The 21,996-nt window shown below is 34.3% G+C and overlaps 1 protein-coding gene across 2 annotated transcripts in view; it reads left to right on the top strand.

Annotated features, from left to right (window-relative positions):
* The window catches only part of CTNNA3 (catenin alpha 3), a 1,564,769-nt gene that overhangs the window by 1,427,385 nt on the left and 115,388 nt on the right, over nt 1-21,996 (top strand). For both annotated transcript variants that reach the window (XM_012801447.2, XM_003783622.3), the window contains one exon: nt 10,862-11,043. In XM_012801447.2, coding sequence (XP_012656901.1) covers nt 10,862-11,043 — 182 coding nt within the window. The remainder of the gene's footprint in view (nt 1-10,861; nt 11,044-21,996) is intronic.

Consider the following 21,996-nt stretch of genomic DNA (forward strand, 5'->3'; position numbering starts at 1 on the left):
GAGATACTCTGGAGGTAGGAACATAAATTGTCCTTTATGAAACATTTCTCCAGTACATATGCCATACAGATATTTTTTAAGTATATAAAACATCTGATTTTGAATGTTGATTTCTAGCTGATCAACCATATGACAGATAGGAATTAATGTACAAAAAATTAAAAAAATATACAAAAAATTTAAAAAATAGTAATTTCAAATTATTTATAAAATACTATTTCTATACTTCATTCAGTTTCATGGATAATGGCCATTTATTTCTATAAGGTTTATTGCTTACAAATGCATTTGCCCAAAACATTTCATTTGGTTCTTGCTTAGGCTGTGGTAAGTTAGGTTAATATTTTTGCTATCTTTCTATCTATATTGTAGAAAGTCTTAGAGGCCAAGAGAAGGCACTTATATGCAGTAATTATAAGCACCATTTGCTAAGTCCCTAATATATTCCAGGAATGTAGTATTATGGCTTATAGACGAAACTGGAATCCTCACAAAACCACTATATACATTGGTTACAATCACATGTAATAAAACTGGCATTTAGGAGGATTGTTACTTGCTCTTAACTTAATATCTGGCAGAATTGGAATTTGAATGGAGGTCTAAAAGACATTAATTTCTGAATTTTTCCAGTAATGCCACTTTTTAATTTTATGTTTTTACGTTTTTAAGGGTAATGAAAATACTTAAATTTTTTAAGTAAATAAAATAAGCATATCAATATTCATGCAGCACTAAGTATAATGAAATTTAAAAAGATTAAAGAAAGATGAAAAAGAGATCAATTATGTTGATAATATAGTCTCAGAGGACTAATGAAGACCTAAACTTAAAAGCAGACTGGAGAAATACATAATAGAAATGAGTTTGAGATTCTCTTGAGTAAAAGCTTGACATTTGTTTAAATGTGGGTGACAAAGAAAAATGCAAGATCCGTACATTAAGATTTTAACCCCAAAAGCCTATTTGTCTTTAGCTCTTGTCTATTTTTATTAGCTACCAAAAACATTAATCATGCAAAACGTTCTTGCTTTCAGGGAGGTTATATTCTAGAGGAGGGATACAAAGTGAAAAGCATACAAAAAAAGACAAAAAATATGTAATATTGCTATTATTCTGAAAGATGATTCTGTATACAAAGATCTTTTCTCTAATAAGATATTTGTGTTTGCAAGCCAGTAGACAATAAGAGAAAACATTATGAATGTCTGGAGAGAAGAACGAATAGCATATTTTTAAAGTTTTTAAAAGTATTAAATACAGCTGTGGAATAATGAAAAGGGTATATACTATATGAGTTTGGCTCTAAAATATGATTAAATTTGGACTAGCAGAGATAGGGGGAGGAAAGAAGTTGAGCAAAATAATTAATGGACAGTATCTCAAGAAATTTGCCTGTAAAAGCAAATGTATTACTTTAGCTTGAGAGTATAGCACATGGAAGGAAGGTAGAATAAAATTGAAAAGCTCATAGGAAAAAATATTATCGATAAGCCTATGGCATAGTAATTTCACTCCTAGAGATTTACTCAAGACAAATACACCCTTATATATATATATATCTTGGGGTCAAGAAAGGTCCAAGAATGTTCACTATTCATAATGGCCAAAAATGGAATAATCCCCCCAAAAATCATTTATAGAAAAACAGATAAATAAATGGTACATTTTACACAGTAAATAATATCTATACAGAGCAGGGAAAATAAGCATAATATAAGTACAACAGTACAGATGTATTTTAAATGGATAAACACTGCACATAAAAAGCAGACAGAAGAGTACATGTAATGTGATTTTATTTGTATGAAATTAAAAAAAATAGGCAATATATAATTTTAGAAACCAAGATTGTGATGTTCTTAGGAAATAGAGACTAGAAGAAGGTTATCTTAACTTGGGTTCTAACTACCTGGACTGTATCTAGTGTGAAAATATTAAATAGTTCCAGCTGTACATTTTTAAATTGGACCATTTTATATATGAGTTTTCTGTTTGAATTAAACAAACCTGATGGTGGCATTTGAGAAACTGATAGTCTTCATTTGGTAAGGATACATGGGTGGCTTTTTGTAGCAGAAGAATTGCACAATCTGTCAAATTCAGAACGATTGAATTAAGCTGTGACATTACAAAAGGATTGTTAATAAAAGAGAAAATCGAGGCCAGAATTTGGACAGCAGTAATGAGAATACATAGAAGAGTATGGATATGCTAAATGAATGAAGGATAAAATGAGGAAACTTTGCCCTAATGAATCAGGAGAGATAAAGAAAAAGCGAGAAGATTTTTTTTTTTAATGAAATTTCAAGGCTCAGAGGCAGACAGTGTTATGAAGAAACATGAATATCAAGAGGTAGACTGCTTTGGCCAAGTTTGCTTGTCATCTTTGGATGATCCTGTGTTCCTCACATGTCAGTGGATGGACTCAACACACTTGAGTCCAAGTTTGCTTGTCATCATTGGATGATCATGGGTTCCTCACGTGTCAGTGGATGGACTCAATAGCCTACTGGAAAGTAGAAAGTCGGTGTTATTTTCAGAGCACTCGTGGTTAAAGCCACAGAAGTTGCTGAGGTGTACATGCATACACATTATGGAACAACAGATCTGGCTACCTCACACAGTCGTTATTTCTGTGGTGAGAACACTTTACATTCATTCTCAGGAATACAATAGATTATTATTCACTAGAGTCACCATGTTGTAAATGGCTATCTTGAACATATTCCTCCCAACATTCTATGTCATCTGATTAACATCCCTTACGCTCGCCCCACCCAGCCCCTAGTAACCGCCATTCCACTTTCTAGTTCCGTGCCATCAATAGTTTTAGATTCCTCACAGAAGTGAGATCAAGCAGTATCTGTCTTTCTGTACCTGGGTATTTCACTTAACGTAATGTCTTACAGGCCCATCTGTGTTGTTACAAATGACAGGATTTCTTTCTTTTTATGGCTGAATAGTATTCTGTTGTTTATTCCACAATGTATATATACTTTAGAACATCATTATCGTGCACAGTAAGTACATGTGATTTCATTTGTCACTGTAAAAATGAAAGAAAAAATAAATTAGATGTGTGTGCTAAGGAAGAAGATAATGAAGAAAGTTAAGAGGATCAGCCAAGATTCTTGGGGAGATGCACATTGGGAGATGAGGAGACTTGGAGGACTCTAAGTAAGAATAGGTGAAAGGGAAGCCAGGGCTATAAGAGTTTAGTGGTCATACAGGAAAAAAAGAGAAAGAAGTGTTTCAAGGACCACTTAGTAATTTTAGATGCTATAGACAAGTTATGGATAATGAAGACTGATTAAGAGGGAAAAAACAAACAACCCTCCCTCAAAAAATAAAAACAAGAAATAATGTGTACCCTGGTCATAGAAAAGCTTTAAAGCAGGTGTCAGCAAACTATAGCAAACAGGTCAAGTCTGGCCTGCTGCTGCTTTTTTGTACAGCGCAGGAGCTAAGGATGATTTTATATTTTTCAATGGTATTAAAAAATTCAGAAGATATTTAATCATTTGTAAATAAGAATATAATATATGTAGCACAGGAAGGTTCTGTGAAAATAAAATTTCAGTGTCCCTAGTAAGATTTGATTAAACAGGGCTGTAGAAATATTTTACCTGCTGTTTGTAACTGCCCCTGTATAATGAGAGTTGAGTAATGCTACAGGGTGGTTTGGTTAGAGTGCTAAGTATACATTATTTACTATTTTGCCTTTTACAGAAAAATTCTGATGCCCTTCACATTTTAGAATTAAAATGATAAATCTATCCTTAAAAATGTCTAATAGGCTAATGAGAGAATGTAGATTTTAGTTAAAAAAATGTAATGTAACATATGGAATGTAATTCTGCAGACCCACCCACCAACAGTGTGCAAGTGTTCCCTTCTCTCCACATTCACACCAGCATCTGCAGCTTTGAGCCTTTGTGATGTGAGCTGTTCTCACTAGGGTTAGGTGATATCTCAGGGTGGTTTTGATTTGCATTTCTCTGGTGATGAGGGATGATGAGCATTTCTTCATATGTTTGTCAGCTGTTGTCTGGGTTCTACTCCTGTCTCTTTCCCAGAGTTAGATGGGATTGTTTGCTCTTTTTGTTGTTGTTGTTGTTGATTAATTTGAGTTCTCTGTAGATGTTAGTGGTCAACCCTTTTTCAGATTGATACCCCGCAAATACCTTTCCCCATTCTGAAGGTTATCCTTTTGCTTTACTGTGTCATTACCTGTACAGAAGCTTTTAAGTTTAGCTAAGTCCCATTTGTTAATTTTTAGCTATTATGCGATGGCAGCTGATGTCTTTGTCATAAAATCTTTCCCCAGTCCAACATAATCAAGAGTTTTCCCCACACTATCTTTTAAGATTTTTGTCTTTTCATTGAAATCTTTTGTCCATCTTGAGTCAATTTTTGTAAGTCGTGAAAGGTGTGGGTAGAGTTTCAGTCTTTTACATGTGGTTATCCAGTTCTCCCAGCACCATTTGTTGAATAGGGATTCTTTTCCCCAGTGTATGCTTTTGTTTGGCTTATCAAAGATCAGATGGCAAACTCGTGGTTTTCCATTGGGTTTTAAATGTCTATGTCTCTATTTTTGTGCCAATACCATGCTGTTTTGATTACTGTGGGTTTATATTACAACCTGAAGTTTGGTAGGGTGATGCCTCCAGCTGTGTTTTAGAATTCTCTCAGCTATATTATTTTGTTTTGTTTTGTTTTTCTGGTTTCATACAAAATTAAGTAGAATTTTTTCCAGTTCTTCAAAGTACAATGTTCGTATTTTAATGGTGATTGCATTGAATCTGTAGATTGCTGTGGGTAGAATGGACATTTTAACAATGTTGATTCTTTCTAGCCAAGAGCATGGTTGTTCTTCCATTTGTTAATGTATTCTGCTATTTCTTTTCTTAGGGTGTCATATGTTCTCTATAAAGATTATTCATCTCTTTTGTTAGGTATATTCCTAAGTATTTCATTTTCTTTGAAGCTACTGTGAAGAATATTTTGTCCTTGATTAGCTCCTCAACTTGGCTATTATTGGCATATACAAAGGCTACTGATTTATGGACAATGATTTTATACCATGATACATTACTGTATTTCCTGATCACTTCCAGGAGTTTTGTGGTTGAGTCCTTGTATAAGATCACATCAGCAAAGAGCAAGAATTTGACCTCCTCTGCCCCCATTTGGATGCCCTTTATATCCTTCTCTTACCTGTTTGCATTGGCTAGAACTTCCAGCATAATGTTGAATAATAGAGGCAATAGTGAACATCCTTTCTGGTTCCAGTTCTAAGTGGAAAAGCTTTTAGTTTTATTCCATTCAGTATGATGTTAACTGTGGCTCTGTCATAGTTGGTTTCAATCAGCTTAGAAATTTGCCACCTGTGCCTATTTTCTTAAGAGTTTTTGTTAGAAAAAGATGCTGACTTTTGTCAAATGCTTTTTCTGCATCTATTAAGAGGATGATATGGTCTTTGTTTTTGCTTCTATTGATATGGGATATTACATTAATGGATTTGCATATGTTAAACCAGCTTGGGATCACTTGGAAGAAGCCTACTTGACCATGATGTATAATTTTTTTTAACGAATAGCTGCAGTCTATTAGCTAAGATTTTGTTAGTACTTTCACATAGTTATCATGAGTGAAATTGGTCTGTAGTTCTTCTTTATAGTTGAGTCCTTTTCCAGCTTTGGAATCGAGGTGATGTTTGCTTCATAGAACATGTTGGGGAAGGTTCCTTCCTTATCCATGTTTTGGAATGTTGGAATAGGTTCTGCAGTATAGGTACAAGCTCACATTTGAAGGTGTGATAGAATTCTGATGTGAAGCCATCTAGTCCCAGGCTTTGTTTTGTTGGACCTTTATTATTGTTTCTGCAATCTCAGTCTTTTCAAGAGATCTATTTCTGAAAACTAGTCACATCAGTCTGTTCAAGAGACCTATTTTTACAAACTAATACAACCTTTTAGGAAAGAAGTATGGAGAATTCTCAAAAAACTTAAATTAGACCTCTCATTTTATCCTGAAATCCTATTTCTAGGTATCTACCCAAGAACAAAAAAATCATTTTATTATAAGGATATTTGCACAAAACTCTATTGCAGCTCAATTTATAATCACCAAAATGTGGATGCAATATAAATGCCCACAAAACCAGGAATGGGTTAACAAACTGTGCTATATGTATACCATGGAACACTATTCAGTCATTAAAAAAGATGGAGATTTTACTTCTTTTGTATTGACCTAGATAGAGTTGGTAGTCATTCTTCTTAGTAAATTACCACAAGAATGGAAAAGCAAGAATCCAATGTAGTCAATTCTAATATTATGCCAGTAAATGATCTAATGCATGCCCATGCAAGAGAAAAACTCAAATCAATATAATGGGAGGTGAGAGAAGAAGGAGTGGGGAGAGGGGAGGAGGGAGGGAAAGGGGGCTATGATGTCTGGCCCACCTCTTCAGGGTAGGGTACAATTATAAGAGAGCTTTACCTAACAAATGCAAACAGTGCAACCTAATTCTTTGTGCCCTCAATGATCCTGAAACAATAACAACAATAATAACAACAGAAAAAAATAAGGAAATTTAAAAAATAAAGAAATGTAATTCTAAGGATCACTGGATTAAGAATTGTATTTATTAGTATAACAGTTGACAGCTAATATCACTTTATAACTTAAAAAGTGGGAACCTAATTATTATACCATTTGCTCTCCATATAACCTGTAGTAAATAGCATTATGATATAGTTTACAGAAGAGGAAACATAGAATCTAAAAGATATGAGACTGTACTTTAGAGAACAATTGTCTTCCAAGGTAGAAAGTGGTAGAGAAATGTTATAAAAGAGAGTACCTTTCAGGGAAACCCACTTTCCCAATTTATAAATATGGGACAATAATACCTCTTAGGGTTGCTATGAAGACTGAAGGTTAAATATATGTGTGGTGCCTAGAAGAGTGTCTGGCATATATGTATTAACTATTTTCCTTGTCTTTAGTAATATATTCCAAGATCAAAATACACACCATATAATCTCATTCAGATGCCAGTCATTCAAAAAGCTTTTGACATTTATGTCAGAGTTCTGTGCTATAGACTTGAGAAGCCTAAGATAGATAGCTACCTGGTGATTTAAGTCAGATCTTGTACTTAACCTGACTTAAACTGTATACCTCAGTTTATTTGCTTAATTTGCCCAAAAATAATTCAATAAAGAATTTTTACCCAGAATTCCAAAACAAAGTATTCTCTTAAATCTTACTTTGAAATTTTCATAGTAATTAAAATTGATGGCATACAGTAAATTATTCATAGAAGCACTTAAAACCTTTAGTACAGACATCATTAACTTAAGGTTTCATTGATGTTGTTGTTTCCCTTGTGAAAAGGGACCAGAATTCTCTTTAACTTTTAATTTTGCAAACTATTGTCTAACTTGCAACCCTTATCTTGTCAGAGGTAAATGTCTGCTGATTGTAATTCACCATGTGAGTGAGATGTTATTAAGGAAATCGAGTGCAACCGATGAGCTCCCTGTCCACAACAGGGTCAATCTCAATGTTATCCAATAATTGACTCTGTTCCCTGCATGTCAGGTGAATAGCAGTTGCAATTATTGTCATTTTATGTCTGTGGAAACTTAGACAGGAGGGTTAAGTGACTTACTCAAGGTCATATTGGAAATCAGTGGCATTCCAAGTAGGAGATTTTGTAATAAACTTAACCAGATCATCTCTTGAATAGTTCTAACTTTATTATTAGAGTTGTAAATAGTTTTTCATAATATACCAGGGTATATTTCAACCTAATTTTATATTAAATCTAGTATCATATATTTATTTCCTCTTAGATACAGAATGTATAAAGATGTCCTATCTCTGGTTGAACCCATCTATAGTTATGAGTATTTGAAAGTTTAAACACATTTCATGAGAATAAAGAGAATGATAATGACCAGTAGTCAAGATGGAGAAAACACATTTCTATTTCTGAGCTAGTTTAATGGGTTGGTAGATTATAATTTACTTAACGCACTTGCATATTACTTTTCATTTCAGGAGTAGTGATCTGTGTCTTCATTTACGTGCTTTGCCATATGCCAGCAGTAGTAATACTTGTTCTTCTCTTTACCACATTACATAGGGCATATTTCTGGGGAAAGAGGAAATTACAAATTATTTTCAGATGCAAGTAAAATTTAGTCTCATGCCACTTAATTTGATTTTTTTAAAGAAAATGAAATTGATAAAATGAAAAATTATATTAGATATATAAATATATTTCTATAATAAGAAATAGCTATCATTTTTGAACAGTTAATGTAGGTCGAGTATACTATGACATTTAAAGAAAACTTTGAAGAATTTATAATTAAGAAAAAAAATTTGAAAAAGAATTTATAACTAATATTTAAAAGCAAAGACAGAAACAATAAACAAATGAGACTTAATTAAACTAAAATGTTTCTGCACAGTAAAGGAAATAATTAACAGTAAATAGGCAACCTACAGAATGGGAGAAAATATTGACAAGCTGTACATTGGAAGAGGACTAATATCAAGAATTTTTGAAGAGCTCAAACAAATTGCAAAATGAAAACAACTCCATCAAAAGGTGGGCAAAAGACATGAACATTTTCCTTTTCAAAAAAAGATACAAATGACCATGAAACATGAAAGTATGCTCAACATCACTAATTATCAGGGAAATGCAAATTAAAACACAATGAAACACCACCTTATACATGACGATATGGCCATTATTAAAAAGTCAAAAAACAATAGGTGTTAACATGGATTCAGTGAGAAGGGAAAGCTTATATAATATTGTTGGGAATGTAAGCTAATATAACCTCTGGGAAATAATATGGATATTTCTCAAGAACTAGACGTAGACCTACAGTTTGATTCAGTAATCCCACTACTGGGTATCTACCCAAAGGAAAGGAAGTCATCTTATAAAAAAGACACCAGAACCTAAATATTTATTATAGTGGAATTCTCAATGTTAAAGATGCGTTTTAATCTAAATGCCCATCAAGTGATGCATGTATAAAGAAAATGGGGTATAGTCATCGTGGAATACTACTCAGCCAGAAAAAGGAATGAAATATGTTTTCCAGCAACTTGAATAGAAATGGAGACCATTATCCTAAGTGAAGTATCTCTAGAATGGAAAACAAATACCACGTGTTCTCACTTGTTAGTGGGAGATAAACTATATGGTCATAAAATATCTTAATGGACATTGAAAACTAAGAACAGTTGAATATAGTAAGAATAAAAAAGATCTACCTATTGAGTACAACGTACACTATTCTGGTAATAGATATGCTAAAGGCTCTGACTTCAGTATTATAAAATTCATAGACGTAGCAAAAAATCTTCTAGATTTCTTGAAATAAGTAAATAAATTTAGAAGACTTCAAATCAGAAAGAATTTTTTATTTTCTTTACTATGCTAAAACTGTGAAATGACTAACTCTTAGATTTTATTACTACCAATTTATTTTACTCTGAGTTAGGCTTATAATAAATAGATAATAAATGTTTGACAATTGATGTTGATTCTTTGATATTTATATTTTGGTTGGATTTTTCATTGATCATTCTTCCAGTTTCTTTTGTTCATGTATAAAAGATTTATTGCTATTTCACACTATTTATTCAATAAAGTATGATTTCCGTATTCAAACCTAGAATCCAGAATATTGAAAAGCTATTTGAGATGATTTATTCTCATTTATAGATATCCTAAAGATTAGCATCTGGAAAAACCCAGGTATTGTGGATATAACATATTCTATGTGAATAATCTAATAAGTAAATCCATTTATCCTTTTAAAAATGCTCCCACTCAGACCAATGTCCTTACTCTACTAGGAGAGTATCACTGAAATTCCCTTTGGAAATACAATTTCATGGTAGCCTCATGAAATTTTATGGCCTTGAGATTAGCAAATCACATTTACTTCAAGACTTTTGTTTTTTGGGGGGAGGGGGCACAAAAAGTCATTGGTCCCATTGTTCAAGGGCTGTGAACATGGTACTTTGGGGGTATAGATGATTTTTTGAGAATGCTGGATCCCAGATTGCAAATGGAGGGCATAATTTGCATTCTGTTCAAAATATGACACATTGAATGGATGATATTATGCTAAGACAGATAAAGGTTTACTGTGCAGGAGAGAAAAGCACCTCAGTGTACAGTGTGCTAATTAGGGAGGGCTGTCCATAATAAACCCTCCATGACATAGTTACTCTTTCCTCATAGCCATTTGGAGAAAAGGTGTTTATATTCACAAAATATACATACATCTTTATTTATATATGTGCTTACTTGTAAACATATGATTTCTGAGTGTACACTCATTACTTACCAATGTATATTCAGTGTTTTTGTAAAGGTCTATACTATTACCTATACATATATAGGTACACATAGTCTCATTTCAAGTCAAAATCTGCTATATCTCTACCTTTTTATATGCACTTTTCTAACTGATGTAGTGTTGTACTAAATTTGAATTAATTTAAAATTTTAATGCATTAGAAATATACAAATTCCTACATTTGTTTTCAAAAGTAGATTTGAGTATGTCAGACACCAAATTCTACCTTTTTATTCTCAAGTGTAACATTATAATTCGAGTACAAATACTTAGATATAAACAGATTTTTATATGAAAATCTAACCTGGAAAGTTTTGATTAAATGACTTAAGTTGTGAAATGTCTCTGATTTTAAGCAAGCAAGTTTTATGAAAAGCTGATAATGTCCACTTCTTACTCAAATGCTCTCGACATAGTGTAGTGATCTTATATCTAATTATTACATGTTTTAGGCTAAGATGACTCAACTGCCCGAGGCAGAAAAAGAAAAGATTGCTGAGCAAGTGGCTGATTTCAAGAAAGTAAAAAGCAAGCTGGATGCTGAGATCGAGATTTGGGATGATACCAGCAATGATATCATTGTTCTGGCCAAGAAAATGTGTATGATCATGATGGAGATGACAGACTTCACAAGGTAATTATGTGGAAAATGAGGCAAGGCACAGTATTTATAATGATTAGACACATTGGTCATATTAATGAAACCTCGTGTCCTGCTGAGTAGAAGTTTTCAAAAGTCAAATGGTAGGGAGAAGGTAAACAATATAGGACGTTGTAGGCATATAATTCTAGAGGTTTTATAAATAAATAACTGTGGGAAAGTTTCTCATAAACTGCCAAGGAATTATATATCTTAGACGTGAGTTTATGTTTTCTTTGCTTTCCTCAGGAATCTGCTCTGTGCATCGTATTATTAGCATGTTTTCATAGAGAATTTGGTAACACCACGTTATGCTGCTACTGGAGCTAATGAATGGATGATTTCCATAGTTCCATAATTTTAGTTATAGTGATTGGGAGTCTGATCAGGATTAGGGGTGTCTGTTGCTCCTGAGATAGGAACTAGTCAAATTTGAAATTACAATGACTTATGGATAACCTCAGAGAAATCATTCATTGTATATATATTCCAGAAGTAAAAAAAAAAAAAAAAAAAAAGTCATTTTGTAAAGAGAGCCAAAAAGCTCTCTTGAAATATGTAGTGCTTACTTTACCAGATATTAAAATATACAAAGCTATAAACAGTTCAAATAATTTAATCTTGGTTAGTTATAGAAACCACAGAACAGAAGGACACCCTGAGAGACCATGTACTCTTAGGAATCCATTCATTTGTATTACCATACATTATACTTGAAATGGAATAAATGTTAATTTAAAAATCATAATTAAGAGAGAAAATGTACATGAATCTTTCACTAATTAAGAAAAAGTTTGTAAAGAAATACACACAGGGCGGCACCTGTGGCACAAAAGGGTAGGATGCTCGTCCCATATGCCGGAGGTGGCGGGTTCAAACCCAGCCCCAGCCAAAAACTGCAAAAAAAATAATAAAAAGAAAAAAAAAAGAAATACACACAAAGTACTCATAAAAAGGATTGTTGAATTCAACCGTTTAAAAAATTCTATGTATCAATTTAATGCCCTAAACAATATTGAAAAGTAAACAGATAAGTGGGTAAACATAAAAATAACCCAATTTGATTTCGCTTCGTTATAAAGCATACCTGTCGACTTTCTAAAATTAAAAACAAAATATCACAGTAGAACAATGGATAAAGTATATGAGAAAATCATTTGCCACTTTCTCTCCATGAAAAGCATGACCAATGAATATCTGAACAACATTTAACTTAAAACAATTAGAATAAGATACTTTTTAAATCCGTGTAAGTGACCACAACCTTTAAAATAGGGTTGGTATACAGTATGGTGGTGAAAGCATAAATGGCATAAGCTTTATAGGAATTTGGAAATGTGTCAAAACTAAAAACCTGTATCAACTTTTGGTATATCATCTGTGTCTGTATCAGTATTGTGCTTCAGGGAATCTGTCCCAAGGAATAATCTGAAATTATATTCTTTTTATATATAACTACAAAACTATTCAAAATAGTAAAATAATTGGAATAAACAAACTAATGAGGTCTTCCAGGTGAAAAGAAGACTCTACAGAAAATAAAGTCAAGAATTTTAAAACATATTTAATGAGGGCAGAATATTTAATGAAAAGGTAAAGAACAGCCTAAGCTGTGTGGCATATATATAGACACATCTATGGCTGTTCTCCTATGGGTATTTCTCCTTTGTTTTGTTTTATACCAAACTTGCTCTTTATAACAGAACTCCGTTCTACTGTGTATTCTTCTGAAAGAAAACCCACTTTCCAAAGATTATAGGCAGTGAGGATTTCACTGCATATTTTACTAGAAAGTAAGAAAATTCAATTTGCAATATGTTATACATGGAATTTCATAAAGAATACCTTCATAAATATCCATTTCTATTTTTCTTTCTTAGGTCTTTCCATTTTCCCAAACTTAGTCCTTCTAAATGTCTTCTCATTTCTTTTCCTACACAAAATAATTCACCTTTACCCATTGCTCAATTTCTGGAGGCAGAGATTCTGAGAAATCTCTGCCTCTTTCTCCATATATGTTTATCACATGCATACATAATTAAACATATGTAACAGAGGCATGCATATGCCTGTATATGGAAAACGAAACTACACTACAGTGGTAGGAAATGGTAGAAGTTATGGTTTAGTGATTGGGTTGTGGATGATTTAATTATTTTTAGCCTCCTATACTTCATTGATGTTCTATGATAAATATGTAATCATCAAAAAAATCTATTTTTTTTATTAAATCATAGCAGTGAACATTAATACTATCATGGGGTACTGTGTACTGTTTATATATAGAATTTGAAATACTTTCATCCAACTGGTTAGCATGGCCTTCATGTCTTTTTCTTAGTTATTGTGTTGAGACATTTATATTCTATATTTAGAGAGATTCACATGTACCCTTATAGGATGAACCATAGGCATGATCCCACCAATTACCCTCCCTCCACCCACTCCCTCCCTTCTCTTCCCCTCCCTCTCCCGTCTCCCCATATTCCTGGGCTAAAATTGGGCAAAAAAAAAAAAAAAAAAAAGAAAGAAAAAAGAAAGAAAGAAAGACAAAAGCTTCCTTGTAAGGAAATGTGAAATGACAACACAAAGTTGGCATGGAAGTTTCATAATTAAAATCTGGAAGGCTTTGCTAAGGCAATAAGAACAAACAAACAAACCTGCACATTGTACCCCATAAATGCATTAATATACACAGTTATGATATAAATAAATAAATTGCTGTTCATGCAAAATAACCCAAAGCAGGAAAAAAAATATACACACATATATAAAAAATTTAGTTTTATTTTGGCTCAAGGATTGGGGCAGTCGACTAATTTAAATCACACAAACTGAACAAGTTAAGGCAAAGTGCCTTATATGATGTCAGATTTCAACCTTACTGAAATATAAAGAATATGTGAATTTCAAGTTATCTTTAACTAGAAAAATAGGCATCAAATTACAACAAAGCTACGGCTGGTACTCTGTCACTGCCATAACCCTATGGATCTGGAGAATAGGAGTCCAGATCAGTAAGGCAGCCCATGGAGAAGAGACAAACCAAGAAGTAATAAATAAACAGCCAAACATTGATTCAAAACAAGAATATCTGACATTAAATGCTAAGTCCTCAACACACGGCTAGAACTTGCCATTTAAAAATGCAAACTATATAAGGAAGGGTTAAAATTAAAAGGGATTGAAATTGGGAATGTTACAGAAATTTTTAATTTTTAGGAAAAAAAGAAATAATGGACCAAAGATACTGGAAGTATCTGAGATATTATTAAAAGGGACATAAATAGGAAATCCAATGAATCCTAGTCAAATGAGAGAGAACCACAGTGTGGCCCTGCCTTTTCCCTTCCCACTAACACCACCCAAACCCTTATCCATTAAGGAAAGTCTTCATAGTAATGACGGGAGTTCTTGGCCCAGGAGCCCTGACTAGGAAGAGGAGGATTCCGACTAACTGAGTGTAAAGCTCCTGTAAGAAGATACAGAACTGAGAAATCAAACAACCCACCTGAGGAAACCTTTCCTCTAAAAAAGATACACACAAAAAACTAAAACTGTAACACAGCACTTCAAACTGAAATGAATTGCAAAGAAATAAACAGATGAAGGTATACTTAAAAAAAAAAAATGTAGACTGAGAAAATCAAAGAGAAATGAACCAAAAACCAGAGAAGTGGGTGAAGAATGCAATGAGTCAATACAATTTCAAGAGAAAATATTAAAGAATAAAATCTAAAAAAATTTACAAATAAATTATACACATAAAGCATCCGTGATGAATACATTCATATAGATATTTCCTAAAGGTCACTGAAGAAAAGCAGTACATTGGCTGAGAGAATGACTCCAAGATATGAGAACGTCTGGGAAATCGTGATACAGAAACAAGAAAAGGGGAAGAGGAAAGGAGGTTACAAAGGGAGAGATGCAAAGACTCAGCATATATATAACTGAGACCTTTGAAGATGTTCAGTCATAAAAAAGCAACTAATGCTTTAAAATACAAATCAAGAAAAATTTCCTCATACGCCTAAACATAAATTTATATATTAAAAGTCCTTTATCAGTTGCCTAGGAAATTTGGTTCAGAACCATCAATACTAAACACAGGCATGTTTTCTTCGTACACCAAAAAATTATAATGCATATGGTACTATATTCTACATATGGCAAACGTGTATACATGTGTACGTACATGCATCTGTGTGCGCGTGTGTGTGTGTATACACATAGAGAGAAATAACAAGGTAAACCAGTTGAATGAGGACATATGAAAAGCAATCATCTCTACAGAGACCTGGCAGGGAATTTTAACCTTGATTTTATTACTAACATTTACCTTCCTATCTATAAACATATACTTTTTAATTTATGATCTTATTAACTTTTTCTACAAATGATTTTCATCTTCTTTTCTCTCCTTTCTAATATTTATATTTTTCTTGTTGATATTTGTAGTCCTCGATATTATTTTATTGATAATTTCTTTGTTATTTCATATATGTTAGCTGTATTTCAACTTCTCGCCATACATGATAAGGAAACAGACCCTCTATCCTTTCCTTTTTCTCTTCTTGATCCCTGTTCTGCATCTCACAACCCAATCTCACTGCTATGTATACAGTTAAGATAGGTAACATGCCCATATATTCTATTTAATAATTAGAATTAATTCGTGTATGCTTATTCTAAAGGTTGATTCTGGAAGTGAAGATGAATAATATTTTCATTATTATGGCATTGACATAATTAAACTAGATAAGATATACACTTCAGGGAAATATATTTCCAGTAGAAAGCTGAATTCAATTTTGTACATGATTTAAAGTGTCGTTGCATTTATATGGGAAACAGCATATAAGGGAAAGACGCCCGAAGAGCTATGTTGTTGTATCAGCTTGGTAAGTGGCAATGAGAAGCCTCTCGACCTTTCTCACCATAGAGTGGGATAAATAATGAAAGTGGGTCTAGTAATACACAGGATCTAGAACTAGAAGGGAAAGCAGTGAAGAACGGAGCCAAGAGAAACAGAAGGAAACAGAATCTCATAAAGAGCACTCAAGTGATAAGAAAACGATATCATTCAAAGAAGGATGCTGGGCCACAGTTGAGGGAAGTTTCAGGGAGTGATCAGTGCATGGTTTTACTTGAAGACACCTTAATGAAGAGGATGATTAAAAGATACTAGTTTTGACAATTCTCAGAATGACCTCACTAAATGGCAAAATTGGGGAAACAGCCTTATTAAAACACATGGGTAAAAAATAGCAGATGAAAAAGCTCACAGGCAGTTAAGTTGAAGACAAATAATTAGGACAAGATTTTTCAGCTGTCTGAATATATACATATGTATCAGCCGTCTGAATATATACATATATATATTTGTATATATTTTAGGTTGAAGAGAAAGAGGAATTTAGGAGGTACAGAATAAAATTATGAAAGGGAATAAAAACCCATAGCCAATAATGGCACAGAGAGTTAGTGAGAAGAAAGAGAAACAACCAAAAAACATGTAAAGCTAAGCCTACATGAGTTTACAAAACCATCCTTCTAGTCTGCGCTCAAATAAACAAGCAAGACTCAAAGAAGCCCTTCTTGGCCATTCAGTCTTCCCCTAACCAGTCTCTCTAAATTGCAAGATCCTGTTTTATTTTCCTTATAGAAGTTACTACTTCTTGGCTCTACTTCATTTATTCATATATTCCCCGTGTCTATGCTTAAATTCATAAGAGTGTAAGTTGTATGAAAGTATGAAATTTGCCTTATGTTTTGGTTTTTATTCAGTATTTGTAACAGTGTGTGTGCATATATATATAAGCATATATATGTGCTTAATATAGATTTTATATATAGTAATTGAATGTATTCAATTAAAAACAAATTTAAAAGGAACTAGGAATAAATAATAACAACAAAAAACTCAGAAAACAAATTGGGGGATAAGCATAAGTTTAAGCGCTTGTTAGCTCGTATGTACGAGGTCGGAAAATTAAGTTCGCTAACTCATTCTAGAAGTGCTACATACCTCATTGCTGAATATGACCACAGTCACCTTTGAAGTACTTTCCTTGGGCATCTGGTGACTGTAGTGCTATTCAGGAATGAGGTATATACAGCACTCTTTCTGGGATGAGTTCACAATCTAAATTGTCTGATCTCATATGATGACAACTCTGATGGCCATTCCAGAAAAAAGAGTTCTAGAATTGCCTTGAAGTGTGGTGTAGGAGCTGGCATCAGCATACAGCAACCCAAAGGGAGTACTTCAAAGGTGGCTGTGATGCTATTCAGCAATAAAGTATGCAGTACCTTTTCTAGGCTGAGTTTGCAAACTTAACTGTCTAACCTCATAGATTTTACATGTTGAACACTAAGATTTTAATCTCAATTCCCATAGGACATTAAGACATATAGTCAGGAAGCTGGAACTAAGATCCTTGGAAGAGCCTAGAGCTGTGTCTCTAAAAAGGCACTAGAAATGTTTCCATGGACCAGATTAAAGGAGCTTTTCTCTGGGGTCTTGGTCAAATTAAGGCCATGTTTAAGAAACAGAGATCTCAAGTCTGTGACCTCTTAAGCTAATGGATTTCAACTTGCACAATTAGAAACATTATCCCAAATGAAAAACTTAAGATGCAATAAGCAATAGCAAGCAAAGAAATAAGAAAATAATATTGTATATTCAAATAAACCTTGATAGAACAGCAACAATGACAACATAAAGACTATTTGAAGTGATCATACCACATGGAAAATAATGAAGGTTGGCGATCAGATTTAATATGACCTACTGTTCTTGTATGTAGAATTTGAAAGCATTGATGCCGTACTTTGGAGAATTATACAATACATTTTAAAATTTTCTAGGGATCTTTACAATAAAATCCAGAAGAATAAACTTTCATGTCAGTAGATGAAATTAATGTAGAAGGGATAAATAGAGTTAGAAAAGGAGGCGTAAAAAACAAAAAAAAATGTAGGGTGAGTCTAAAAAAAATGATGTTTTAAATGAAGCTAAGTATATCAGTATTTCTAACTTGTAGAGGTCGTTAGCTCACTATATTTTCAAAAATAAATATAATATGGTGGCTCATGACTGTAATCCCAGCACTCTGGGAGGCCAGGGCAGGTGGATTGCTTGAGCTCACAAATTCAAGATCAGCCTGAGCAAGAGCAAGATGCCCCTTACCCCATCTCTACTAAAAATAGAAAAATTAGCCATGTGTGCTGGTGGACATCTCTAGTCTCAAGTCCTCAGGAGGCTGAGACAGGAGAATTGCTTGAGCCCTGTAAGGATTGCTTGAGGTTGCTGTAAGCTATGATGATGCCAGGGCACTCAACTCCAAGGTGACAGAGTGAGACGCTGTCTTCAAAACAAAACAAAACAAAACAAAAAAGTAAATATAATAATGCAGTGAGTACAAGTGACAATAAAATCTACATTTAACTTAAAAGAATATAGGAATCATAAGAAAGAGGAGGAAATCTTTCCCTCTAAAAACGTCAAAAAATGCATAAATAAATGGAAGAAATTTGAGAATTAAATGCTTAATGGCTTTGCCTATTTGCTGGCTAATGCTGTCTGTAAAATACTAGCAGACTTGAGGAGACAAAAATGGAGTAATAGATCGGGTGGTGAAATAGATCTAGATATATAAAAGATAGTCAACTTCCAATCTCTGTATGTATGTTTACTGTGTATGTGTATTATGTATAGACGAGGCAGTGAACTCTGAATGTAAGTGTATTTCTAGTCTTCCGCTGGAAAGGAATTTGCAGCAGAATTAAAACTATTAGAAAGGACGTATTGAAATAACTGACCAGGGTCCAGACTGGGAAAGAAGGGGAATGGCATTGGGAGGTAGAACAGGTTGAAAAGTCAGAGCATGTCACTGAGGATGGTGAAGTTACAGACCTCACTGCAGTTTTACCTACTCTACATGTGTCTGGACTTTGCATGGAGCTGAAAAAAGATTCTGCCAGATCAGGGACTTTGAGGATATCATAGGCTGTAGTTAGGGTGTTGAAAGAGGATTTGTGACTCTAGAGAGTGATAACTCATTGGAAAATAGACACCTTATGTTCTGTAAAATCTAAATAGCCCGGCATTCTCACAATCTACCAGTGTCACTGGCAAAGGCATTCTCAGAGCGGGAGTATTTTGTGTTCAAATTGCAGTAAAAGGTGGGATAATCTCTTGTGCTCGAACTGAATCCAGAATGAGCTAAAGGTCTGTTCATATAAACTGTGATAAAACTACAAATGTTTTTTTTTAAATGGATGAAACCCCATTCTTTACTTCTTTTTTACGTCCAATTCCTTTTAAAGAGTTTTTCCTCAGATACTCTGTTTCACTGAGCGTTAAGTTCAGCAGTTTCGTGTGTAGTCTGTTCCTTGGGTCCACCTGTGTCCCATTTCTTTCTTCAGAAGTATTTGAGCTTGTGCGTAGTGGGACCTGTGAGAATGGGAGTTGACAGCTGGCATTCAGCATTTGTCATCAAGGAGGCACCCATGTGGTGGTAGCACAAGTTGTATCCTGCATTGAGATTTTTACCTATTTGTATAGTTAAAAAAATAATCCAATGACACTTTCTGCATGAAAGGCACACTTATAATTTTGACTTAAAATGTCTAAAAGCAATTAGGTAACCAAAACATGCGCATCCCCATAATATTCTGAAATTCAAAAAAGAGAAAAAAAAAACCTGAACAACTATAACAACAAATAATGACAGGAAAATTAGCACACTCTTTCTTCTGAAGTGCCACCAGGTACTCTGTGCTCTCATGGTCTTCCAGCACTATTTTATGCATAGGATGCATCATAATAGCTAAACTTTGAGGAGTACTTACTATGTATTACACCCTAATAAAGACATATGTTTTCTCATTTTTTATCCCCAGGACAGTTTTATTGATTATTATCGTCTCTATTTCATTGTTAAAAAATAGAGGTCAGATAAATTGCTCAAGGACACATAGTAAAATTGGTTTTGAATGGGAGTTGGTCCAGCTTCAGAATATGGGCCGCAGAAGTGTGTACCCTGTGAAGAAGGAACTATTCAAGGATTATGGGAGGGCCGTAATGGAAATAAGAATGATATACAGGAAGAGCAAGAAGCACTTTGGATGGCACTGCTGGAGATGCACGTGATTACTCAGGCTTTCTTGCACAGACTGATAGAAACTTAAAACATGCCTTGAAAGTACTGGGGGTTAGAAAAATGTCTTCTGTCAAACCTGCGGTGGCATGTCTGAGCCGCGGCACACTCCCCTGGGCATGCAGACTGCTGGGCCCTTCTTCTAACCTAAACTGAAGACACGGAGCATGTTTTGCTCTTATCATTTGTCCCCCGTTCCCAATACAGCAAGTCTTCTTGCTACACCCTCTGCAATTCAATTACATCCTTTAGGATCAGTTAGGAAGAAATATGGAGTAAAAGGCAAAAAATAACTTTCTCAAATAGGAAACACAAACCCGTAAATTTACCTTTGCAAGAATTATTTCTAAGAGTGTGCCTCCTTTAATGTTAATATTATTAAAGTTATAAAATTGCAAACATCTAAAGGAAAGTAAGATGGCTCTTGGCACTAACATTCTTAAAATGATTTATTCAAACATATGCCAGGGTAGTGTCCCCATTTTCATGAATTTCTTTTAAGATACAATGTGATGTCAGTTTTTACGTGGAAAAATATGTATGAATTGACAAAATGTATAGGTTTTTCTAGAATTTCCATTGGCTCTTTTATTGAGAATCTATCTTCTGTTCTTGGTATTAAGTACATATAATACCTGAAGGGGAAAATGTTGAGCCAGAGCAGCTTAGGACAGAATGAAAGGAGAATGGAAAATAACAAGAGGGGCAGCAAAGCAGACAGAGGAACAGAAAGAACAGAACTAAAGGAAATAGAACGAGTAGGATTGGACAAGTAGATGGCAGAAATTCAGCTCTGGCAGGTATGTCGATTGTTGCTAGGAGCTGATCTTCAAATAGGGAAAGTAAAGGTCCCCAGGCTTTCTCACCTCAGTGTACTTACAACCAGGCTTCTGAGACTGACAGGTGTTGAATGAAATGTCTCTATTGCTCTGTAGAACAGACAATAGAAAAATGGAAGGGCCTGCATTAACAGATTGGCTGCACTTTAATAGTATCCTAATGACATAATTCTGTGTTTATGAGAATGATATCCTGAAGAGAATTGGAGACAAATGGCTGTAGAAAATGGTTGTCTGCCAAATCAGTGCAATTACCAATTTTCTTTATCAAAACAGGGCTAATTTTTAGCTGGGTGTTGTGGCAGGTGCCTGTAGTCCCAGCTACTTGGGAGGCTGAGGCAAGAGAATCACCTAAGCCCAGGAATTGGAGGTTGCTGTGAGCTGTGATGCCACAGCACTCTACCAAGGGCAATAAAGTGAGACCCTGTCTCTAAAAAAACCTGGAAGGGTAAGTGAAAGACAAAGAGAGAAAGAGAGAGAGAAGGGGACTGAATGCACCCTTTATAATGAACTCACTCTCTATAATGACATTAATCTCTTCATGAGGCTGGAGGCCTCTTGACCTAAACACTTCCTATTAGGTCCTATATCCCAACACCATTGCACTGGGGATTAAGCATCCAACATATGTCTATTGGGGATACCATCAAACCATAGCATTCTGGCTGGATGAGGTGGCTCACACCTGTAATCCTAGCACTCTGGGAGGCTGAGGCAAGTGGATTGCTTAAGCTTAGGAGTTCCAGACCAGCTTGAACAAGAACGAGATCCTGACTCTACTCAAAATAGAAAAAATCTAGCCAGGCATTATGGTGCACACCCGTGGTGCCAGCTACTCAGGAGGCTGAGGTAAGAGAATTGCTCAAGCCCAGGAGTGAGGTTGCAGTGAGCTCTGATGCCATGGCACTCTACCAAGGGCAACATAGTGAGATCTCAAAAAA

The sequence above is a fragment of the Otolemur garnettii genome, unplaced genomic scaffold (assembly GCF_000181295.1).
Source record: "Otolemur garnettii isolate 467f Iridium unplaced genomic scaffold, OtoGar3 scaffold00008, whole genome shotgun sequence".
Lineage (NCBI taxonomy): Eukaryota > Metazoa > Chordata > Mammalia > Primates > Galagidae > Otolemur > Otolemur garnettii.